The 26,755-nt window shown below is 31.3% G+C and overlaps 1 protein-coding gene across 9 annotated transcripts in view; it reads left to right on the forward strand.

The window, feature by feature from the left end:
* LOC121114334 (adenylate cyclase type 4) overlaps positions 1 to 26,755 on the forward strand; it is an 87,791-nt gene that overhangs the window by 40,297 nt on the left and 20,739 nt on the right. For all 9 annotated transcript variants that reach the window (XM_040708269.2, XM_071886909.1, XM_040708268.2 and 6 more), the window contains 8 exons: positions 2,358 to 2,625; positions 2,684 to 2,716; positions 2,779 to 2,831; positions 9,398 to 9,608; positions 9,665 to 9,788; positions 9,851 to 10,032; positions 10,559 to 10,753; positions 23,635 to 23,683. In XM_040708269.2, the coding sequence (XP_040564203.1) occupies positions 2,358 to 2,625; positions 2,684 to 2,716; positions 2,779 to 2,831; positions 9,398 to 9,608; positions 9,665 to 9,788; positions 9,851 to 10,032; positions 10,559 to 10,753; positions 23,635 to 23,683 (1,115 nt within the window). The remainder of the gene's footprint in view (positions 1 to 2,357; positions 2,626 to 2,683; positions 2,717 to 2,778; positions 2,832 to 9,397; positions 9,609 to 9,664; positions 9,789 to 9,850; positions 10,033 to 10,558; positions 10,754 to 23,634; positions 23,684 to 26,755) is intronic.

The following is a 26,755-nucleotide window of genomic DNA, read 5'->3' on the forward strand; positions in this document are numbered from 1 at the left end:
GATTTGCATAGATTTAATACAATAATAACATCATTTATACACTAGTTATTCCATTATTTTAGGTACGCAGTCCTTTAAAAGGACAGTTATAAATATTTATTGCCAAATTGGAAAATTCAATATTGAAATGTAATTATCTACATTAATAAGGGGCCCGGGGAGAGTTTGCAGCAAGAAATAGTTACAACAGACACATTTTTCTTGAACATCAAAGAAACAATTTCCTCAAAACTTACATTCCCAATTTATAAAATAACGGTAGTCGTAGTATCCCCATTGCACGGAGTTTCTAGGCGTCGACGAACAGACAAACTTTGAATAAACAATATATATTTGCTTGATTTAATATAGCTGATAACTCCGCAACTAATCTACAGGGTTACTCTTTGTTTTTCATGAGTGCACTCATAACTAATTACTCAATACTTCGATGTTCTCTCCTCAAGTGTAAAATAATAATAATAACATCTTGAGAGAATAAAAACATTGTTCAGGTTGCCAAAAATAAAAAACTCTCTTTGAAGAAAATGCTTAAGATTTACCAGCCTAAATATTTTTTTTTAATATAAGGCGCTGAGTTTTAGTTACATTATTAAGAAGGAATTTATAAGTTAATCAATCTATACTTTATAGGCATAATTGTATTGCTGTAAGTAACAAGCATATGTGTCAAATTTCATGTCATTTCAGGTCCATGTACTTTTTATTCACTATCTAGGTAATATGAATGAGAGAATATAACTTCAATAAAGGGCCCCATATCTCATAAACGCCTGGTTTTAGTCAACTACAATTTGATAGTTCACGTTCTTTTCTCATAAGTAAGGGCTTTTCGACCAAAATATCTAACTTTGTGAATAGACATTTAGTTTATCTTTTTATTTGATAGTTGAAGTTTAAAACTTTAATTACTCTTATCTCCTCATTTTTCAGGAAATTATTCTTGAGAAAAATGCTGGCATACCCATTTTTTGAAATCCTGTTAAACTACTAGGTGATATACTATATTTTAAAAATTTATTTTTTATATGGCATACCATAACACAACGCAAAAAAAAAATCCCCAATTTCATATTCCATTCTGTTGGTAATTGGTACACTAATTTATATTCTTAAAAAATAATTGGTATCAAATTTGGTTTTGGAGAATTTTTCGAACATTTTTACACAATTTATTTTCAGCAAACTTTTTAGTAAGATGCAAATCAATACTCTGCATGAAATTTAATTTATTCATCATTTTTTTCCTGAAAAAATTTCAAATTAATTTTAATTTTTTGTGAAGCAGAAATTTGTAGAGGTTTAATGCTGAATTTTTAATATTCCGAGATAATTATTTATATTGTATAAAAAAGTGAAAAAAATTAATATATCTCTCTGGTATGTAAAAATAAAAGAAACCCTAAATGAACGTGATAATTTGGAGAAGGAGAGCAGCTAAGCTGTCATGACTATTTATTATTTCAGCTGCAAACAACCGTGAGAGCATGAAAAAAAAAACACAAATCCCACTCCGTATTTAGAAAGACAAGAATTAGTTCGATGTCGATCCTCAATTCCACTGGGAGTCTAACATGGACTTACACTTATAACTTCTGAGGAGCAAACCCTCAGTGTTACTCTCCGGCATTCATAAGGACAAACACTCGTTATTATTTTATAATTAGAAGTCTTCAAGAATTAAATAATAATGACGACAGCTTTGGAAAATAATAAAGCCTGTTCTGATTATCAACTAGAAAAAGCTCTTTTAGTCAAAAACAAAGTAAAAATCCAGGTGTTATTTCATTTCCAACAAAACTCTCAAAATATAGAGGTTTAACCTTCTTTAAATTATATTTTTCAGGGTTAGATGATTGTATGTAAAATATAACTACACATTTGAAATTCCATAGAAAATTTGCAAAGAGTAAATATAATTGGCTGAACCCAATAAAAGTTGTATAAATATCCAAAAAGTTTGAATCCAAAATTATCCAAGACCAGATTTGATATGAAAAGAATACAGAGTAAAATTTCTGGTACATATATTTTATCCAGAATTTGTAGAAGATCCCATGAGAGAATGCCTGAAGAGTAGTACAGCCTTGAGCAAGCAAGCATTTCATTGTAATTTAATGCTTATATATTTATAAACATGTTATTAACAAAGCTTCTTTGAGGCATGAGACCCCTTATTTATGCGCAACATATCTACCTCTAATAATATGTTTGTTTGTTGTTCTTTCTGCGCCCCCCTCTTCTTAAATTATGTGTTTCTCCAAGTTTTATATGTCCTTCGAAAGAGAGTATTTTTTTATTTAAATTTAGGGGTTCAGTTAACAAATAAAGAGTCATTATTTATTTCCTATTTTTAGACCTCACATTCACCTTTGGATCGTTTACATTGCTCTATTCCTTTTCCTGATTCTCCTTCTTCCCTCACTTTGGGTGTCTTATATATGGGATCAAATTGTGGATCCACACTATGAGTCCATGGAAGACGACATCAATTTGGAGCCTCCATTTGCGGGATTAAGGGCATTTTACCATATTTCAAGACGGATAAGTGGCTCTTGGGTCACAAGGAACTTTATATTTGTGGTTGTGTCTTTTCTAATTATGATTTCATCCGTGATTGATGTTGTAAGTACAATTTATGTTAGATTTTAACTTTCCATGATGATGATTTCCTTATTCCAAGGTGACGACAAGATGCCTACCAGAAAGTCCGAAGGTAGTAAATCCCCGTACTAGTTCTATTTAATCATACTCAGGTTTGTCTTTATTCATTCATAGAATTACACGTACCGATGCTCCCTCGCAATCATGGTCATATTTACATTCCTAAGGTAGGCTATCAATATATACCAGAAAAGTTCACGAGTCTTTGTCCAGGGCCGAAAAACTTTTATCTAAAAATATGATTTTCTGGGCATAGCTGTAGATTTTTTTTTTAAATTTCCAAAAATGTAATATTTAAAAATTAATTTTTTAAAATAGCTAAATAATTTTTTGAATTTTTTTTTCCAAAAATTTTACTTTTGAAATTTGCTTACAAAAAATTTATAAAATTAAATTTTCGATATTTTTTCCAAAAAGTTTTATTTGATATTTTTTTCAAAAAAAGATATTTTTATGGGAACAAAATTTTTCAAAAAAAAATTCCAAAAACCAAGCCTTTCCCAAAATATAAACCTGTAGACTCCTCTTCAGTCAAGAATTGTGTCTTTAAGTTTTTCCAGTCGAATTTGTGTGTCTTTCTCCCTTGAACTACTCAGAGTCGAGTATGAAGCCGTAGTTTAATCATGTTACTTAGTTACTCGAGTGTGAAAGTCTTAAGCTCGCCCTTGTTCATGAGTAATTTTTACGTGTCCGAGTTTGATATCGAGTCAATGAACTCGTCAAGTTTTAGTAAAATCGAAAGTATTTTCACTACAAATCGATTTTGAATTGCAGTTTAATTAAACTTAAATGCAACTCGAGTCTTATTGCCCAGCTCTGCGCTATTCACAGGTCATTTCTACAGTCCCGAAACAGGCATCGAGTCTTTCAACTCCTGAAGCCTAAGTAGAGTTATGTGTATTTTCACTTCGAATGCTTCAAGCCAAATCAAAGTCTCTTTTGTATGAAACCTAAGTGTAATTTGATTCTCTGGCTCTGTGCTGTTCATTAGTTGTTTTTTACAGTTCGATTGGATTTTACTAAAACTTAAGTCAGGTGCACATTGGCACGACTTTCACTGGAGAGGTAGTTTGTAAATTTTACTGTCCCTCCGTTACAGATTTACAAAAGTCCAATTAGTTATTTGTTAGGAGAATTTTTGGATCTTGTCCTGTTTATAGAAAATAACCTTCATATCTTCTTTCAATTGAGCACTCTAAAAGTGATTCCTTTTTTCACAATATATTTTACTTCTACAAGGCACAAGATATTTTAAAAAACATGGTTTCATCATTTATTTTTAAATATCCCTTTTCCATGGAATTTAGATACATGGCAGTCTATCAAAGACATTTTGTGGTCCTTTTTCCCACTTGAGTGAAAGATCATTTCTTTGATATTTATACTTTACACACTACAAGCTTTTAGTCCTTAATTGGTATTCAGATACATTCTTCCTTGGTAACTCTTTTGAAATAAACATATTAAAGGATATCCAGGGTAAGGAAAGAGGTTTTTTTTTATTTAATTTTTTTTTCAAAAATTATTATTATCATTAAAATTTGATATAAAAAAAATGTGAGAAAGACCCATTTTTGCTGAAATTTGTGGTTTAACATTTAAGCAATATTAAATACAATATATATTTGAGCCTTATTTTACTCTCATATATTATTGTATATAATAAAGAAAAAATTACTCATTTGGGAAAATGAAAAAATATCATCTTTATTACAGGTATCTAGAGTTATATGCCTTATCCCACCCCTTTGCCACTCTCCTTCTGCTCAACAATCCCAATTATGTCCGATTTACGAGTTATTTTTTCGATTTGGAATCAAGTATTGAGTTTCTTAACTCATCAAGTTCAAGTCAAATCGCCATTCAATTAATTCAAGGTGTGAAATCGCTGTTAAATCATGAAAATTAACGAGTCCCAAGTCTGCAAAACACACAACTAAAATACGAGTAGGGATGAAAATATAGTCTGCATGGTGGTGAATATAAAAACCATGCATAAGAAAATGTCATAAAATATATGGTAACTTCGAGACACAAAATATCTGCTAACAAAAATCAATATAAACTATAGTCCTCCTAGCTTGCTAATATGTAAGAATTTCCAAAATGGGAGGAATAATTAATAGGAGCGTGCATATTCTGCTCTTACCAGTATATACTTTTTTTTTTAAATAATCCTTACCTCAATTTAGCTAATAGTCACATCCTTACATACGAGTATGTATTAATCAATGTGTACTAAATGGCAAAAAAGAAGCAAAAAAATCTATAGATAGAAAAAAACGATAAGAGGTGGAACTGTAAGAGATTTATTATTACACTTGAGGCTTCCTCCTTCCCACAATACGTATTCAACAGAGTCTACTCAAGCATTAAATTGAGAAACTATATAGAGGAGGCTTATTCTTAGTTGTTGTTTTTTCCACGTCATAATATATACCTATAAACATATGCACGTAGATTTAAGTAATTGGTGAATTGGTAAAATGATTATAACAAAAGTTTTACCCAATTAAACTGTCTTTTTTTTTCAGAATAATATTTTTTTCCCCTGCACAAAGACCTTTTTTGCTTGAAATACTTAAAAAACTTACTTTGACAAAATTTGAGACCTCTCTGCCCTTTTTTTGGCGTGGCAAAAGTCAGTTTAACATGAAAAGGATATTTTAAGTAGAAATTGGCCATTTTTAGGCCTCTTGTACGTTCCCAAATATAACATTATGGTTATTTTTTTGTATTCCATTTACTAGTGTTTATTAGAAGTAGCGTCATTAGTTTCTTCATGAAGGCTTCAATATCCCCTAAAACTGTCTGAAGCCCCTCCCCCCTTCCCCCCCAAAAAATATATCTATAAGTAATTAGCAGAGAGGGCTCGATAGAGGGGAGTAGAAACAAAGATTGAATGTAGAAGAAAAGAGACAGAGAGAGGGATGTAGAAGAGACAGAGGGAGAGAAAGAAAGAAGGAGCGAGATATAGAAATAGAGAAGGGAAATAAGGTTTTACTTTGATCAAACCCCGTCTCTTAAGTACATATCATAGGACATAACATGGTCGGTTATTTTATACGTCTACAGGACAAGGACTCAAAAATAAGAATCCCCTTCGAGGCCATATAGCCTCAGCTCCAAAAAGTATGACAATTTTGTACTGGCGCCATTTCAAAGACCTGAAAAACAGCTACAATTTGGTGTAATTATTTTTTTGTTTAAAAAATTTCGAGCAACAAGAAAAACGACAGAGGGTGTGCGATCTCCTCCACACACAAGTCGATCTCTGACAAGAAGATCTTCACAGTGGACGCTGTTCTGAACAAGAAAAATGCTCGCTTCTTGGCTGAATCAAGACATCAGGTCAAAGGAACATTCAGTACCAAACATCCAGCTCAGATCATGATCCTCGGCGTCGTGGCGCCGACAACAGCTAGACACCTCCTTAATTCTTCAAGACCAACTTTATGGGTATTCATTATATTTTTTTGTATTCGACCGAAAAAAGAAAAGAAAGTCAACACGGACGTCTACTACAAGGTCCTCATGTACCATATCTTGCCGTGGCCGAAGAATACGTTCCCCAAGTACAACTATATGCTTACCCAAGACGGCGCCCCGGTACACACGTCCAAGAAGGTGCACCAATTCTGCAGGAGGAGCATAGCTGACTTCCGGCTTGCAGACTTCTGACCTTACCCATCACTTTGCTGATTGGAGGTCAAGACGAACAAGATTATCACCCAAATGCTGATGCCCTGAAGGCCTTGACGGAAGACGTTTCGATTAAATGAGTGAGGTGGCTCTGCCGTGTTTCCTGTTTAATATAAAACAATATACATACTATATTAGATATCATATTGTGTTCTTGCTTTCTATGAAATGTAATTAAAAAAATGGGAAAAAGGGAAGCACCATCAAATGAAATTCTTTTACTATAAACATATATACATATGTATATTTTTTGGTATATATTTTTCAAGATACATCCAATAACAAGTATGTATGTTGTACGTACAAATGAATGAGAGCATAAAGCTATGGCTTCCTCCTTTTAATTGAAAAGATTTCCTTAGAGTGAAGGGGTTGATGGTTAATTAATATATTTGTGTAAGCTGGATATCACATAAAGGATGCAGAAAGGCTTCAAATAAACATACAAGAGTAAATCAAAACATTTTCCTATCCGATATTTTTCATTTGATTGGATGTACCCTCTATAACTGAAAGCATTTCTTTTCTTTTGTCATAATTGGATTGGTTTGTTTGCCACAATGGATTCATATCCTAAGGATTCAATCTTTTTAGAATCGAAACTAAATATAACTTAGCAGTTTTTTAGTGACAAGATCTCTCTAGCTGAGAAGATATACACGAGGTCTGATGAAAACAAACCGTTATTTTATAATTTCAAGTTCAATAATCATTACATTATCGAATATATTTTTTATTATGTTGGTACACATGTCCACAACCAGTGGGTTGCTATCCCTAAATATATCAAACATATATATAAAAAGTATGTCTTTGGTGTTATCACATATGGAATACAAAAAAGTAGAAGAGGTCTATTTAAAATTTTGCAAGTAGATGTACCTATAAAATAACTAAGCATTTTCCTATGTTTTTTTTTGGGCTCTCCAAAGTAATTAAGAAGCTATTTTGACCTAAAGAAAATCTCCTTTCCCTTGTCTCTTTCTATATATCTCTCATTCCTTCGGTTTATCCCCTCTTCTCTTCTCCTTGGTCTCTTTCTACATCCCTCTCTCTGTCTCTTTTTTTCTACCTTCATTCTTTATTTCTATTCCCCCCTATTCAGCCCTGTAGTTGATAATTATTAGGACTAAGCCCACCCAAAGGATGAAAGCTAACAAAAGCAATGTCCACAACGTTGACATTCTTAGTTTTTTTTTGCCCATAAACCGGTTAGACTTTTTTTTTGTTTGTTGTGTCATTTTTGCTTTATCAATAGACAGGAAAATTCTTTAAAAACTTTTAAAAGATTTTTTTTTACTATAGAGTTTTTGAGTAATCCTTGAATTTTATATTTATAGTCATAAGACAGATCATTCAAAGGAGCAATAAACACATGATTTGATTTTGCCATATAGTGATTAATTAGGGCAATGAGTTATTGATAAGAAGAAGCTTCGATAGAGGCTTTGAAAGATTTTTTATTCTTCAAAATTTAGCATTTTGTAAAAAAATTACTATTTTAGATAAGTATACATTCTTTTAAAAGTTTTGAAAGACTATTTCCCTTAATTGATTTTTTTTTTTTCAATAGTAGAAAATCCCGGAGAAGCCCGAAATACGTATAACCTTTTTATTTTTCAAAAACGAACTAACAATTCAAAATTTCATATTGTCAACATATGTTGTGTACGAACATAACAAAAAAATAAATTCGAGAATGGAATTCGGAAATAGAAAATAATGGCTTCAGTAAATTATTCAGGCATACATCTATATTAATTACTTGATATGCTGTGAACTATCCGAGGGTATTTTTTAGGCTGAGGAAATGATCGTATTTTAATAGCTCAAAAATCATTTTTAGTTGTAAAGTACAGATGTATCCTTTTGATGCCGGTTTGGCAATGTTATCAGGATGATTATTTTGCCCGATATATTGATATTCCAATTTCGACCCAATAGATAGTCACTTTCGTGTTGTTTCGTTTTATTACATTTCGTCCCGTTTTGGTCACATTTAGTTTCGTTCTTATTTCGTCAAGGATAGAAAATAATTCGATTAAACATTCAAAAAAGTGTTTTTTTGTGTGTTATCGTAATCGTCATGAAAAGAAGATTCGTAGGTGAAAAGATTGACACTTGTGTATGTCGGTGCTTTTTGAGCAGAAACGGATTCGAAAATATACATAATATCTACATATTTCTGCTTTAAATACTCCCTAGGTAGGTTTGTAAGCTTACAGAAAATCATGATAGGCTTGATCGGGGAATGTATATGTACTATATAATCCATTAGCAATTGTTAGCATTGTAACAATCCTTTATAAGGAACTAAACATGGGTCTCGCCCCTCTTATTGGTTCTTTAGAAAATTCCAAATTTTAGAGCCCCCTTTAGAAAGCATCATTTTCACTAATTTTAAAGTCAAGTTCTACCTCAGTTTATCAAATGAGGTCTTACAGTAAAACCACAAGAGTCCTCATCAAACTATAATCGTTTCATATTCTTATATCACATCACTAGCTGATATTTATTATGACTTCATTAAGGAAATATTTTTTTATGATCCGGCTTTTGTCTCCAACTCAGACGTGTTTTTAATATATAAAATGAAGCTTGAAGGAACGTCTAAATTTTTTGGAACAGCTACCTTTATACTCAGCAAACATTTCGTTGGCATAGCAGGGAGAGCATTGTTGGCTATCAGCTAGCGTGGTTGCACATAGTTTTGACAGCTACATAGTAGCGTTATTTAGTTGAATCTTATTTGTACTTTTTTTTACATGTTTGGATTTCAATTTTTAGCACATATTTGATAGTTTTTTGCTCAGCGTGTTAACACGTCAAAGTAAATATAAAAAAACTAGTTTTAAAAATCTCTAAATATTTTATCTAGCTGTATGCTAGCGTTGAGTATTCAAATATTTGAGAGGAAACTATCTACTACTCCTTTTTATCAAAGGTCATCATTTAAAGAGGGACTGACTAAATTACACTGCTCCTATAAAAAGTGCATTTTTTATGCTTTCCACTTTCCTTATTTTTGCAGGATCCAGCACATGTTAAAGTTTTTCATCCTTGCAAGTTGCATGACTTTTTATGCATGTATTATATTTGGGCCTCTTTCAGCTGATAACAATAATCTCTTCTCAGTTGAATACTTTGGCTATGACGAACTGTTTGCGTTTCACAATAAGAATTGCTCGCATTTTGTTTACATTTGCATCATTGCTCTATTCTTTTTACTCATGGATCGACAGGTACGACATTCCATCAAATAATCATACGTATCGATATGTGTTTAATATATTTGCAGCATGAATATATGAGACGCTTGGACTATCAATGGAAACGACAGCTAAAATCTGATCAAGAAGAGGCCTCAGACTTTAAGCTCGTGAACAAAACACTTTTGCAAAACATTCTTCCCTTTCACGTGGGTAAGAATGTTCGATATTACTATCACATGCATTTTCATCAATCATTATATTTGTTGTCTTAGCTGATATTTACTTATCAAATAATAGAGAAGTGGGTCTTTATAGCGAAGAGTATCAAACTGTGGCCGTCATGTTTGCCTCAATTCCTCGCTATGCAGATTACTTTTGCAGGGAAGCCAATAATTTTGAGAAGGGGAAAAAATGTCTCCAGATCCTGAATGACATCATTTCCCTCTTTGACAAGGTGAGTCAACTTGAATGAAAAATGAACAAATCAGTCTAAAATTTAGCAAGTAGACGTACAAAATAACCAAGCATGTTCCTATGATATTTTTGGGGGCATCCCCAGTCATTAAGAGGCTGTTTTTGACCAAAATATAACTTTATTTTCCTTCTTTATATATATATACTTCCTTCTCTCTTTCCCCTCTTCTTTTCTTCTTACCTTCATTCCTTGTTTCTATTCCCCACGATTCAGCCTTGCAATAAGGGCACCTTCTACTAGTAATTAATTAAAATAAGTTTCTTAAACATTGATAACACGATTGTTTTAATTTAATTCACTCTTTCATTTCATAATTATTATACTTATAGAAAAAATAGCCATTCCATGCATAGATTATCAACAGATATAGTCAAATAAGTGTGATTGTTTTTAACCATTTATGTTACTCAGATTAGCCAATTTTATTAGCAGTTTTTTATAGTAATTTTTCGTACATGGTCATTTGGTAAAACTGTGCATTTAGTCTCACAAATCTTCTTTCTAGCTCCTTTTTTTGGAAGAATTTCACCGAGTTGAGAAAATCAAGATAATTTCCTCAACTTATATGGCTGCATGTGGCCTTGATCCTGGTAAGAGAAGATCCTCTCTGGGGATTTGCGATGGGACTCTCAATACAGAGACATTAGTTCGTTTCGCCGCAGCCATGATGAAGGAATTGGACAGTTTTGTCAAGTTTAATGTAAGTTGAGAGTTTGATTATATTTCATACATATATACATACTTTACTGTTGCTGTCTTCATATTTCTTACATACATATTATGAAAGTGACTAGTGAGAGGAAGTAGATATATGTAAAACTATTTTTTTTTTTTTATAAGTGGAAATAAATGGTGTCTGTGTTATTCATAAATATTGTGGTCTTTTCAGCCTTTACATGATATCATTTCCTCTTAGACATATATTCATATGTTTTTTGTAAGTAATACACCGTGCGTCAACAAATTGCAGAAAGATTTTTGAAGCCAATTTTTGATTTAAAAATAAATAAAATTTTACTGTTTTAGTAGAACATTTTATTTTAAGTTTTATGATGATATTTGCTCTGATCAAATCAGACAACTGTAAATGTTTGAAATGTAAGCAATAAGACAACAAGTTACTGACTTGCTCCCCAGTCCACACTAGTACCCTCCATTTGTGATATTGTCCCGTGCAGAAAGACACTTGTTTATAGGGGGAAGTCTGGAGACGAAATCAGAGAATGAAGAGCTGAACAAAGTAAAAACTGATGAGTTTTTGGAGAAATTAGGGACACCACCGGGGACAATCCAACAAGATCAATGTAAGTGTTGCCGATCTAATCTAGCTGATTTTTGTTCCCCTAACTTTTGTCCAAATCATCCCCTGACTGTGTTCTCCTAGATTATGGAATCTGGAGCTATGTAGAAAATGGGCCCTGCGCCACCCCACACTCGTATGGCAACATCCTCAATGTTATTGTTGAAGATTAATGGGCTACCATTGCAGACAACTATGTTGTGAGAGTCTGCAGTCGGCATTTTTGAACAATGAAGGGGTATTCCACTTAGCTAACTTTTTTTAACGATTCGCTGACGCACGCAAAATATAAAAATAAAATAAAGAATTTAACAAAAAGATTACATTAAAAGGAATTAGAAATCATTAAACAACATTAAAAAATCTACTAAAGTTAACTGTTTTTACATACATTTTTTGTATGACTTTATAGGGTTTTTTAGGAAATCCCATTAAGTAAGCTATTTTTGACATAAAATATCCCAATAAATCCCGGGTGTTATTTATTACATAGGACAAACTAAATATGCATATACTAACTATGTAGACTGCAGGCCTTTTTTACACATATTCGTTTAATTATGTCTCATTCTCATTGAATCATTTTCAAAACTACAAAAATCTATAACTGGTTTTTCTCCTTTTTTTTTTTCTCTCTCTCTTTCTCCAGGTAGGCTTTCAGACAGGGGGAATAATTATTAGACTTTTAGAAATTTATGACATGCCGGTATGGTAAAATAATTCCTTACTAACAATTTTTTTCAAATGTGTTATCATTATTTTCATTTTCGAGGAGGAAACATCCAATTATAAATTAAGTGAGCTCATGGATAATGGAGATTATTACTGAGGAATTATTAGAGAGTTAAAAGTGTAAGCCCTTATTGGACTCAGTGTAGAATTGAGTATGAAGCGCACCTACCCCCACAATCACCACCACGATAATTACTGTTTCTACAATGAATACGTGCTTTGTTTAACCTATTTTAAAAGTTTTAGAAATAACTCGGGAAAGCCGTTATCATTATCATCATATACTCTAAATATTAGTTCAAGGGGTGATTCAAGTCTGAATACCTTGAAAGAAGTACTTAATTCTACTTCAAGGCAAATAAGTTAGTGACGGCACCTGGTTAAGCCTAGTCTCCATTTCCTTTTGTTACTTCTTATTCAAAAGTTTGCGATCATTGAACTTGAATTTTCAGAAATGGAAGCCTCAGTACTGTCCAGAATATCGAGAAACAAAGATAAACTATGACGTATGGGCAAGATTGTAATCAATATTCATTGTAGAAATACGACTAAGTACCATATGTGGCAAACAGTTATTCTACTACTATTTCAATTCGAGTATCAAGTCCTTGAACATTTCCATCTAGACCAGTTTGAGTCCTTAAATATTTTCATCAACACCAGTTCAAGTTCTTGAATACTTTTATTGAGTCCAGTTCGCGTTTTCAGATTTCTTTTAAGTTCATTTCAAGTCCATCATTATAATATAACTAATTGTATTAAGCAAGGGTGTCGCTAGTTTTCATCATTTGGGAGGCTTAGCCAAAAAAATTATTAGCACCGTAATATAAATAGGTTAATTATATTTGTATATACAGCACGAGGCTGTAGTGTACCAACAAACTTTGAACACCTACACATACGCAGGTAAGACTTTATTTTGTCTGCTAGACGGAAGTGTTTTGGCATCAGTTAAAAAAATGGCATCTATCAACGAAGTATTTATTCCACAGTAGTGGAAAAGACAAAGTATCTCTGTCTTTTTCCACTCCGGACGAGGCAATGTGGAGATTGCAAACTTCTTAAACCTGGACAGGTCCTTTGTCTGGAGAGTGATTCATTGCGAAAGCCAAATATGGACTCAAGTCGAGTCACAAGCCGCCTCGATCCCAAGTGTATATATCTTTAATAAAATAAACAACGAATACATAGGATATAAAATGAGTTCTGATCTCTCCTTCAGATTGAATTTATATCTTTCTGAAAGAAAAAGAGGGGGGACTGACGATTTTATATAAATCCCCATTTGATCCCTCCTTAGAACCACAACATTAAAAAATGTTTTCTTTTTTTCTTTGACGGGTTTACTATTATTTTTAATATTTTATTTGATGATAAGAAAGTATTGCTACATTTATGCTGTACATTATATAATAAGGATACAATACATAGATACTATAAACCTCCTTTGACTCAGAAATGACATCCTTTTACATAGATCTAGAGGAATGAATGATGAGCTTCCAGATCACGGCATAAACTTTTGTTCACAAATACGAACGTATATTTGAAAAAGCTATGGGTATTGGCAAACTAAATTTAAGAAGTACATGGAATGTTGTACTATGTAATCCTTTGTGTTAATGTATAGTGTAGGTATGTGATCCCTGACAGATTTGGTAACGTTGCCCCAAAACAAATAATAGAACACCCCATAATTTTAATGCATGTAAGGATACATTGGTGAAACCTATTTTGTGGAATGTCATTTTGCCGAACGGACACTTAGCCGATGGAGTAAATGTCGAACAGACAGAAACTTTGACGAATAACCACTTTGTGGAATGGAAGTATTGTCTTTCAGTAATAATAATCATCAAATATATGACAATAACAGACAGAATAGGAAAAAAAAATAATGTTTGGAGGGGGGGTCTAGGTATTTAATTGTTTTTTGAAAAGATGTCCAAAAATTAAAAAAATTTCTAAAAAATATGAAAAATTAATTTTTTTGAAAAAATTTCAAATATTAAATTTATAAAATTGTTTTTTCAAAAATCCATAGCCCCTTAAAATTCAAAAATCCATTGCTATTCAGAAAAAATTAAATTTTTGGAAAAAAAAATCAAAAATGCACAGCTGTTTTGAAAAAATAACAAATTTTGAAAAAAAAAGTTCAAATATTAAATTTTCCGGTAAAAAGAAAAAAATCATTAATTTGGGGGGCTCCAGACTCTCCAGATCACTCCCTGCGGACGCCCCAAGAACATCATCCCCACTGTCTAGAAAGAAGGTAGAAAGCTCTTTACTATAAATGTTTATTCTGCAAAATTTAATATTGGATTTTTTATTCCATTTTTTTTTTTTTGTGAATGACTGGATTTTTTTAAATTTTTTCGGAAAAATTTATTTTCTGTGAATAGTTATGGATTTTTGAAAAAAATTCCGAAAAATTTAATATCTGAAATTAGTTTTAAAAAAATCCAAAAACCAAGCCCTCCCTAAATATAATCCTGCAGACGCCCCTGATTTATGTTGATAATTAAATTAAGAAGGTAAATTTTCTGTAGATGGAAGAAAAAGGTACATATGTTACGGGAAAAAAAATGTTTCAATGACGTCATTTGTGTAAGTAACGTACATAGCCGCAACTTGTATACAGCCAAATATATCTTTCTCTGAAGAAACATTATTCAAAAATACAAGTGCTAGTATTTATTTATTAGACCACACACCCAGCACTGCATTTCCTCTCAGGTACAAAACATGATTCATAGATTAATCGAAAAAATTGTCAAACTCGCAATATGTATATACAATGTATTTATTTTAACACCAGGCTTACTAAACAAATATATAGAATACATAGAAGGTTACTCACACTTATTTTCTTTTCTTGTCCTTTAGACATGCAGTTTTAAAATATTACGTGTCATAGGAAGAATATTGTACATATATGTCCCACACATTAATATTTTTTAAATAATTCCATTTAAAAATGATGAAAGTCAGACAATTATGTAACAAAATATCAACTCTTCTCTGTGTCCCTCCTCTTAAACATATTTCCAAATTTTAGGGTTTCTTTTATTTAATTATTTCCCCGTCCTTTCATAGCTACTTGCAGCTAATGCAAGAAAACATTCTTAATCGGAGTAATTTTTGCCAATACCCTTTTTTGTTCCCTTCTTCCCTAGTCACAGCTGACTGTAGCTGATCTAATGAAACGCCTTAAGAGCCACGCTGCTCCCCTACAAAACATTCTTCAAATTGTCAGAGTTACCAAGTAGCTTTTTGGTTGTTGTTTGTTAGCATACCCAAAACTTTCCACAATAGCGTCCTAATAATTCATCTCTACCAGTTGTTGCTCCAAAATTCTCCACCAGTCCATGTGGGATCTGCTCAAGAGTTACTCTTAAAAGCCTACAGCTCCAGAAGAGAGAATCAGAAGTCTTTCTTACATCATGCAAAATGGGGAAATACACCTCTGGTCATAAATAATTTCGCCCAACCTCTAATGTTGCTTAGAGTAATTGATATTTTGAACCATCTGTATTTTGGGTATGCAAAATAAAAATAAACCCAAAATCAACATGATAACCCTGACAATTTAAAGAATATTTTGGAAGGACAGCAGCTTAGCTGGCATGACGTTTAATTAGATCCGTTACAAGCAGCAGGTACGTGGGGGCAGATGGAGAAGGAAATCAACCAGGACATTGGCAAGAATTACTCCTATGTTAAACCTCAATTATACTATGAGTCTAACAAGGACTGACAATTATAACTTCCCAACAAATCCTCAGTGTTACTTTCCATTATCCATGAGGTCTTACACTAAAAATTAATTTAAATTCTCAGCTCAGAGTTGCGACTACAAAAAGTATCGTACACGTCTAATGGCATATTTTTATACAACCATAGGAGTTGTAGTGATTACGTGTCAAGAGGAATAATAAATCAATATGTAAAGGAAAACAAGGCTTGAAACAAATAAGCAAACAAACCAATGAGCCATACAAAATATATACATTGAAATGCAAAAATAATGATATATATTCAATATAAATGTATTCTATGTAAAGTGCTTCTGCAGATATTCATATGTAGCTCTATTTATATTAGTGATGGGATGTCTAAAAAAAAAATCCAGTTGCTGATAGCTATATAATTCTATCAAAAATTAGCCATGCCGATTCCGATGCCTTTTCTTTAATATTGTAACTAATGGTTAAAAAATACCATTTTGATATCAAGGGGATCCACAGAATTGTATTTCAGGAGGAGCTCGGTTTTTGGAATTTTTTGGAAAAAAAACCCAAAAATTTAATTTAAAATGTTATATTATTAGAAATTTATTTTTTATACAATATGGTATTTAAAATTTTTGCTAAAATGCAGCACTATTCAAAAAATAAAGGGATTTTTGAAAAAAAATTCTAAAATATTTAATGAATTTTTTAAAAAGAGAAGGATCTAAAACAAAAACTTGTTTTTGATCCATCTATTTTTAATGCTTTCATCTTTTTTTTTTAAATGATTCTGCTATTTTCAAAAAATTAAAATTTCAAAAAAAAAAAATTATATCCCCAGTTGTTCAAAATTTAAATTTCTAATATAACATTAAAAAAGAAACATCAAAAATTCCTTTATTTTTTCCATGACTTAGAAAGTAATAAATAGTTAACTACCATTAATAAATAAGAATCGGAATCACAAATTAAACATTTTTTTCCCAACTTCGATCTACATTCCGATTAATCGTCCCATCACTAATTTATATGTTATGTTTACATACTGAGTACACGCATTGTGAAATGAAAAAGGGCATAAAAAAACGAGAACATACTGAATGCTACAATATTAGTGATATAATTTGAAGTCAAACATAGTCCATATACAACATTTATGTATCTAGAAATACAATCCCAATACAGGGTGGCCCTGAATAAGAGTCCCGTCAAAAAAAAAAATTTACAAATTAGAATACATATGTATTACGTCAACATCAAACCAGCCTTGAACAAAAACTAAGAACAAGAGAATATGCCAATTTATTTATTACTTCATATATCAGGGGTGTCCGCAGAGGGTGGGCTGGAAAAAAAAGGAATTATTCCTTTTTTAAAAGGAAATTTAATATTTGATATCTTTTTCATAAAATTTTATATTCGCAATTTAATTTTTCAAATTATTTTGCAAAAAAAAATATTTTTTTGTCACCAAATATATATTTTTGAAATTTTTCTCCGAAAATTTATTTTTTGATTTTTTTTGAAAAAAAATTAATACTCCCTATTTTGCGCTAACAAATTTCCGTACTTAGTAAAACTTTTTTGCTATGTGTCATGTCAATAAAATATGTGTATTATCATATAATTAATATCCTATTTTGTTAAAAAAATTGTTAAGGGATTTTCCAAGAGTAGAAAGAGCTATAAATGTTTGAGCGCGCTCCGTCTGATAAAGAAAGTATAATTTGATAGTAAAAAGGAAGACACGACTTTTGCGATGATTAAACCTTGAGAATCTCAATTTTCGTTTCGGATTATACATTCTAATTTACATACAGCTCAATATTTCATAGACATATTTGAGGTCAATTAAATGCTTGTTATACAAATTTGTGCGATGGAGTTAAGATACCCAAGAATGTTTAATTATAGTTTAAAACCTTTTTGTTTTATTATTTAATTTAGTATTCCAATCATTAATTCGTGATTCTCTTCTCCATCCCTTGAGATAGGACTGTTTTTTAGTTCATGCTGTGTATATGACTATATTTATTTTTGCTATCAAGGCTTTGTTTTTGAAATTTTATGGGTAACTTAACGCCGTTGACACTAGTTAATCACCCTTCGGGATTCCACAGTTCCATTGTTGCTGTTCCATTTCTTCACTTAATTAATTAATTACTGTGCGAACGAATATAGGAAAAAGAGATGTCCAGAATTTTCAATCACCAAGGCAAGGAAAGTGCATTATTTATTCTCCACTACTGATTTGTTAATATAGAATAAGGATATAGCCATTCGATATTCGGAACCACTTTAAAATTGTTCTCCAATACTGTTTAAGGATCCCCTTTAAAGCCTAAGATAACCAGTCTACAGCAGCGCCTTTTAAGTATTAATGCACCACTGTCAACCACTGAGCTTTTGCCATCTTCAGTTTGTTCCTAATTATTTTTGAAGTCACTATCCTAACTAAACAAAAAAAATGGAGTCAGTGTGTAGATATCTGTTTTATCATTTGTTTTCTCTCGCCTTGAACATTGAAATCCCAAATGATATTCTGTTGTCAGCCCGTCTCAAAAGAATTTATCCTAGGATTTGAGGCGTAGAATAAAATTCAGTGGTTTATCCCTGTCTATTTAAAAAGTTCATTTGATTAAAGAGACTCATATTGGCCCTCTTCAAATAAAATTGAACAATTTAGCATTCTTATATTCTGACGATCAATTTCGGCTACTTCAAGGAGTATTTGAAACCCCTCCAAAAGGGTTAGTAGACCGCACTCAATTTTGAGAAAATTCATTATAGCTTGATTTTGTGTTGATGGACCACATATGCATTAATACTTTTTTTTACAGATGTATATAAAATTGTCCTACAATTAAGCAAATTATCATTCGATGTGCTTGCCCCTGTTTGGAATAACTCGGTGAAGGTTTCTAATCAGGAACTTGTAGCTAGTACCATGAATAGACAAATTGTATTTTGTATAACGATTACGAGACGAAACGAAATCACTTTTTTTATGTTTCGCCTGACCTAAACAAAATATATTTTCTTTCCTTGATTAAAGAAAGACAAAACTGAGGCTCCATTTATACGGCAACTTCTTTCAAGTGTATCTCTTCGTGTTGGATTAAAAAAATGTTTATGCGTCCACACAAAAAAAAATCTAGTTAATACGAGCCGGTTAAGAATTTTGATGAATGATGTATCTAATCAAAATCTTATTATTAGAGAAGGGGAAATGAGCACATTCAGCCTGTAAAAAATTAACTCCTTCTCCTAATATGTGTAATTTTCTAGAAAGTTACAACTTGTGCTATCGGATTTCGAGTGTAAACGGCGTTGTCAAATAACTCCACTCTAGACGTTGTTTCTAAAAATATCGTTTTTGGTAAATCCTCATGTGAATACAATCCCAAATACATAAATATGTTGTGATTTATCAGAAATCTTTTTTAGTGTGGATAGGGTCTAAAAGTAAAAGTGATCTCTCCACCTAAATGTAATTAAAGATCAATGGGAGAGTTGATTGTTAAAAACTTTTTGGAATACTTATCTAATTGAAATTGTTCGTAGCAGTGTCAGAAATCCAGCTTGGTGAAATAATACGCTCCATTCAAACCAGAGAAACATTCGTCGGGATGAAGTAATGAATACCGCAGCTTGTTAACAATGAGAAACAATGTTTGGTAAAATGGGCAGATATTTGCACTTTTCCATCAGTTTTAAGAACGGTGACAATCGGGGAAGCTCACTCCAAAGTTTTGATTTTCTCCCCCGTTCTACGGTTCACCATAGACTGAAGTTATTCGATGACCTTATCACGGAGTGCAAGCGGAACAGAACGAGCACAGATGTAACGTGGATTAGAACCTTCTTTGATGTGGACAGTAGCCTTGTGACTAACTGAGATACGGGTTGTTTGGTCTTCTTTTATTTTTTAACAAATGTATGTCCATATTAATTTTCCGTCTACAACTCATTCCTCTCCATTTCGTGACTCTCATTTACTCGGTAACTTCTTGGTGTTTTGGAGACGTGAATAGAATTTCACTTTAATAATCTTTAATTACATTTAGGTAAACACCACAGCAGCGAATAAAAAAGAAGGCAAAATTAATACTGGCTAGTACGTAGAGTGTCTTTCTTAATTTTACTTACGATGCTGCCATCTCGGAGTCTTTTCTGAGCTGGAAACTGCAGTGGCCTCCTCTTCGACATAACCCCAAAATGCTTTGGGGTTTAAGATCAAGTGATAAAGGATTAGTGCAAAAGTGTTCAAAATTACCTTTTCAACATTCTTGGGTGACTTTTGTGACAAACTATCACCTAGTCATACTCTTAGTTTACTGACATTAAAACTAATGGGACTATAATTCTGAACCTCCCTGTACAATGTGTGTATATACATACATGGGTGAAAATGCTAGCTTGTATTTCACTTGTAAGTCTGTAAATGTACATTGTACATACAGACATATACAACCATCTCAAGCCTTTCAACAATACATAAATATAAATTTTACATCCATGCTGTACATTGTAAAAGCATATAAACTTTATGGTTGTAGATAAATGTGTTATAATAGCACATATTACAATGCTCACATCCAACTCTCCACGATTATAAATGGGGCTTTGTGTATATAGTATTTATTAATAAGTGTTGAATTTCGATTTTGAAATCCAACACCGGTTCTTTTATATTTTTAATAACAAAAAAGGTGTCTTTCTACGGTGTTACCTCTATTGGTTGTCAGCTGTCGAGGTATTGATTCAATTAATCGACTGAGTTAATAACAAGGCATCGAAATTGGTTTTTGTATTGAAAAAAAGAAAGAAATTAATTAACTTTTTTCCAAAAATTTCAAAAAACCTATTCTCTAAAAACTATATTTTTTTGAAAAATTTCATATATTCAATTTCTTGGAAAAAAAAATCCAAAAGCCATGGCTATTAACGAAGTTTTAAATTTTTTAGAAAAAAATTTCAAATATTAAATTTTTTTTTAAATAAATTTCAATAATCTATAGCTATTCACAAAATAATATTTTTTTTCGATAAAAATTCCACAAATTGAATTACGAATACTCAATTTTTTAGAAAAAAAATTCAAAAATTCATTGTTATTCATAAAGAATTTAATTTTTTGTGAATAACGCAAATTGTATTACAAATATGCAATTTTTTAGAAAAAAATTTAAAAATCCATAGCTATTAACAAAAAATTAAATTATTTGAAAAATTAAATTTCAAATATTAAATTTTTTGGAAAAAAACGAACTTTGATTTGTTAAATTATAATGTGCTCTTTTTAAGTTGTTAACAATTCTCAACAGTTATTGAGTAATAGTTCCATAGTTGAGGAAAATGGCTTAACTACCGAATATACTTGAGTATTTTTATATGGAAAGGTTGTGTGATAACATCAATGGTTTTTTTGTTTTGTTTTTATCTGTCAAAGTTGGAGATTTCTATTTTTTAAATTCCTATTGGTCAGGTGCAGTTATATTGATTAGATTAAGTGGATGTACATTTTAGTGTTACTATTAATTAATCTGACCTAGAAAAAGTTTTGAAGCCAATTTAAATTTCCTTCTCTTGGAGCGACAGGGTATTGAACATTTAGTTAAGGAGAAGCGCGTTGTCCACTGAGCACGTTGCTTCTTTTGATTTTTTAAATAGAGATTTTCAGTTTTTGATTTGAAAATACAATTTTTTATTCTACTCAAATTAACTGACCAACTGTTTCTCTTGATGCTTACTAATATTTATGGATTTTCGCCATAAAACACTCCAAAAGTTGATTTGTAATTTTTTGATAACTCGGGGCCGAAGCACATTTTCGATGAAGTAATACTTTTGAAACACTGGTAGGTAATACGTAAGAGTTTCCAATTTTTTGTCTGTTTAATGAATATATATTTTTAGGGATTTGGTTGAAAAAAGATTCATCGTTAGATTCGAACATTTTTTTTAATCTATTAGAGATAAGAAAAAAGGCTAATTGCAGAAAAATATATTTTTCTTTCTGCTGTAATATTTAATTTTTATCAAATAAGATTATTTCACGATGTTATAACATACTGAGTGTTCCATTAAAACCTGAACACTTTAAACTTCTGGAAGATATCATTTATTAACTAACAATATAATTTTAACAAAATTAATACGCAAGGAAAGCCTGTCATCCAGATGTAGTACTCTATCAAGGCGTTCCACTGATGGCTGACAGTGGCTTTGAGAGCCGCAGTGTTTGGGTGAGAGAAACTGCAAGCCTTCTGCTCAACATGTACCCAAAAGTTGAAGTCGGGGGGATTGGCATGAGATCTGTAGGAGGGGGGAATTGTCAAAAAGAGTTCAACAGACACATTCAATAGAGTCTTGCAACGGAGAAGATGAACTTTTTTCATTGCTGGTGTCAAAAGTGGCCCCTCCACTCTCTTTTTTATAGCTCTCTGGACAGTCTCGTGTGAAACCCCGAGATCTCCTGCATGGGCCCTCGTGGACTTGAGGGGATTAGCATGGGCTGTTTTCCTTAACTCATCGAGTTTAGCCTTTTTCACGGAGCCCTTCTTCCTTTCAACGTTTTTGAACTTGCTGACGGGGAAGACGGTGGGCCTAAAGAACCTAAACTGCTTAAAGTGCGCGAATGGAAATTTGTCAATCACGTTCAAGTTTCATTTTCTTGACTTGTACTTAGGCTAGAAAGCTCGATTTTTGTTTGTTTTGTAACTAATAGTTTATGCTTTAATATATCCAAATATTAATTAATTTCAATCTGTCGGTCTTAATTCAATATTGACTTAGTAAGTGTTCAGATTTCAATGAACCACCCAGTATGTTTCATACATTTTAGGGTCACATATATAATGAAACTAAGCAAAAGTGAGACACAATTAGTATAGACATTAATGTTTAAGTCCTTTTATTTATTGGTCCCATTTTCACATTCAATTTTCCTTAATGTGAAAATAAGAAAGCCTTTATTCTTATAAAACTCAGTTGTTTAGGCTCCAAAAAAGAGGAAATCAGCAATGCTGATGTCAGATGAAAATGCTTTTTGGCCGGTCACTCCATCTTGATTTTGTACTCAACACTTTTTATAAGTTTTAAAAAGTAACAGTTAAAAGCAAATTAATCTGTATTAGCTATGTAATAATTTGTATGACCTCTGTACGGAGATTGCAGGGACACGCTTTATCCAGTGTTGTATGTATTGAAATTCCTGCATGGGGAATAGATATGACGACATTGTATGGTGGATCACTTAAATCAGGTGACAGTTAGACCAGGTTTGACTGTACATATAAAAAATGCTCTCAAGTGCATGTTAAAAAAAAGCTTGTTATTTACAACTAAACTTTTAATTCCACAAACATAACATAAGTCATCTGATCCTTGAGGAAATGTATTAATTCAGGAACCTAAAAGATCTACCCACATTTACAATTATGGCATTTGTATTTTAATTGATAATGAATAACCAAAAACATTAAAACAACCTTTATGTATATTTGAAAGTATCAGGAGAGCAATGATTTGAGAAATTAAGGATCCATGCAACTCAAAAGTAGCCTTTTGAAAAAATAAAACCTAATAACAAGATATACTTATTTATGATGCCGGATTTGCTAGTTTTTGTCCAGAAAGCCTTTTTATTATGTTATAAAGGGGAAATATTTATTAACATTAAGGTTAGTTTTGTTAAATACATAAAAGTTTGGATTTCCAAAACACATTTTAGGGCATACACAGTATTTATTTTTTATTATGTATATAGAATGACGTCATTAAGAAACTAAAAAATATATTTTCTATTTTTTACAGCTATCAGGAGATGAGAATAATACATGTTTTGATTTTCAACTACGAATAGGTAAGATGACTTCGATTTGAGTGTCCTGTTTTTGCGTATTTAAAAAAAAAAAAACTCCATTATGATCTACTGATTGATATCAAAAAAATGATATTTGAAAAAAATATTTCCGAGCAACCTTTTTTCATAATTGTTTTTTCTGTTTTTTTATATGTATTTTATTTAATGATAGTTATTTTACAAAATACAAAATTTCTTTCTATTTTGAAAATGGCATTTTATAAAATAAATGCTTTTTTTAGTGAAAGACCATACCAATTTTCCCGATATAAATATAAAACGAACAATTTTTTAACATAGCATTTCAATTTTGTGTATATTTACTAGTTGAATAATCCAAAATTTTCGACTGATATCCTAATATGTCGACTCAAATCATCCATGGGGAGTGTCTCTCGGCTCCGCCTATTACATAAGATATTTAATTATATGTGACCTCTTTCAGGCACAATGTATCTCTTTCTAAATTTTTGGTTCAAAATTGGACATAGTTAAATAGCCCATGTATCAATTATTGTTTTCGTATTTTTTTATGGATCCTCAAAAAATTTGAATTGTATCAGAATTTTTCAAATGACTTTGAAATTTTCAGCTATTTTTATTCTTTTCATATTTTCATAAATTTAGCTGTATTTTTTAATCCAATAAAATACATTATCAGGCATTGAATTTTTTTTTTTGGTGGACTAATATCTATGCCATGATAAAATCACAAAATTGACCCATAGTTTTTGAAAATTAAGGTGCTACAACACATCAAAAAATGGATAATGTTCACCCAAAAATGCCATTAATTTTCTATTTAAAGTACTTATCAATAAATTATATAAAGAACATAAAATGTTGCATATAGGGTCGTGTCACTTCCAGCCAAAAAGAACATTATGCAGTCAGAGTAATACTTTGTTACTTTTTATTCTCGAAACTTCTCCTTATTAAATTAATATTTTACTAGAACCTAGCAGTAGTACCCGGCATTGACCGAGGTAATTAGGCATCGAAGAACTTACAAATGTTGTTTTAATAATATAATCGATATCAGCCCCAACAAATAATTAATGTTACCCTGGGTTTTCCATGTGTACACTCACACGTAGGTGCCAAATCAATACTTGGACAATATTTTCTCAAGAATAATCAGGAAAATTTGAGAAAAAAAATATCTATTTTCATGAGCCTGGGAGTACTTAACTCGTTGCTAAACCTCATCTAAATTAACAAATAATAGTTTAAAATTTTAGATATAGTCTTTCTCTGTTTTTTTCTTTTTTAATACATATGAGTGGAACTGAACGCCTGCAAGATTTTATTTATTTTACATAGCGGTCCCTGTATATATACACTCATTTTGTTTTTATACTGTTTTGGTATATGGACTAGGGAGCACTATACACATTGTACCCGGTTACCTTTTTTCATGTATACATAAACTATTATATACTCACTGGATGGCTTTTCAGTTGAATGAATGTTACATTTTAAATACTTTTTCAAAACAATTAAAAAATTAATTGCAAAAACGTATGTTTAATTCAATACATTACTATTGCATCAAACTAATCATGTTGGAAAGGTATTTTCTTGCTTTAAACTCCATTTAATTTTTTCTTATATGTACATATCTTTTCTTGAGCAAAGTATAAACCGTTAAAAAAGAGAATAGGTTACATAAAATATGTACAAATATGTATCTATACCTCTGAAGTTATATTGATTAAAAAGTTTAAAAAAACTTTTTTTTTTTCAAAAATGTTTCACATAAAAATGAAAGAATAATAATATTAGTTCATATGTATCCAGTATCTATTTGTAATGCACGATATTCACAGTATGACGGTACATTTATAATATACTACAATATTATGATAGATGGTATCAAATTCAAGTTTAAATCTAATTTTCTCACGCAAGAGCATATTTTAACCAGTCTGAAAGAAAATAATAATTTATAGCTATAAATATGAATATTAATGTGAACAAAACTTATTTTTGGGCCTTATCGTTGTACTATAATTAAGTATTTTTATCTGTAAAAGCGTAGCTATACATTTGTATTTATGTATAATAGCCAAAATTTCTTCATAAAATGGCCAATATATATAATTGTATTCGTGTAGTTTTGGAATCGGAACATAAACTATAGTATACCTTATTAGTTTGTTTATTTTTGAAAAGGAATTAATTATGAACTAGCCATCACGTATTAACCAAAACGGGGGAATAGACAGCTGACCACAAAAATAGAGTATTTTTGTGTTGTATACAAAATTAACAAACGGATTCCATTGACACAGAACATATGTATTTGGATTTGGAGATTTTAATGTGATCTGCAGATTGATCATCTCTAGCCAGAGAAGTTCATAAATCTATTAAATGATTCCTTAGAAAAATCTTTTAGAGCAAGATTAAATGCAGTTTCAAAGATCCTTGCTGGTGATATCATACAAAGAGGGAACCATCATGAATCGGCAGCTATTTTTCCAAACCTTATCCTAGACATTTAGAGTTGAATATAAATGAACTGTAACTAATAAATCATTCTGAATCATGATTGAAGCTTAATATTTTGTGATTTTTTTAAGCTTTGATAAATTTACTTCCAATGACATTTTTAAAAAGAGTTATAAAGTCTAAATATGTCAAAATTTATTGTATTACATTTACTCTATAAATGGTTTTTGACGTCCCATCTATGTCCTTTGAATTCCGCCATGGAAATAAAGTTATCAAGCCAAAAATAGGCCAAAATATAAATAACGTATATTAAAAATACTCGTTATGGTATTTTCATGGAATTTTGCAATATTAATCATTTTTCTACGAAATTTATTAGGGATTTCTGCTCTTATTTCATAAGCAGTTTCTCTTATGATCGGTTTTCCTACTCTGTGTGCATTTGATTTTGACACTCCATACTGGTAAATTTATATTTTAACTAAGCCAATTGCAATAAAGTTTTGGACTGAGCTCTGATACTTTTTTGACTTGATTTGGGGATCAATACAATATTTCTGATCGTTTACTAACTTAGTTGTAAGTCGTCTTTGATGTGATTAGAGTAGGCTAGAG

The sequence above is a fragment of the Lepeophtheirus salmonis genome, chromosome 3 (genome assembly GCF_016086655.4).
Source record: "Lepeophtheirus salmonis chromosome 3, UVic_Lsal_1.4, whole genome shotgun sequence".
Taxonomy (NCBI): Eukaryota; Metazoa; Arthropoda; class Copepoda; order Siphonostomatoida; family Caligidae; genus Lepeophtheirus; species Lepeophtheirus salmonis.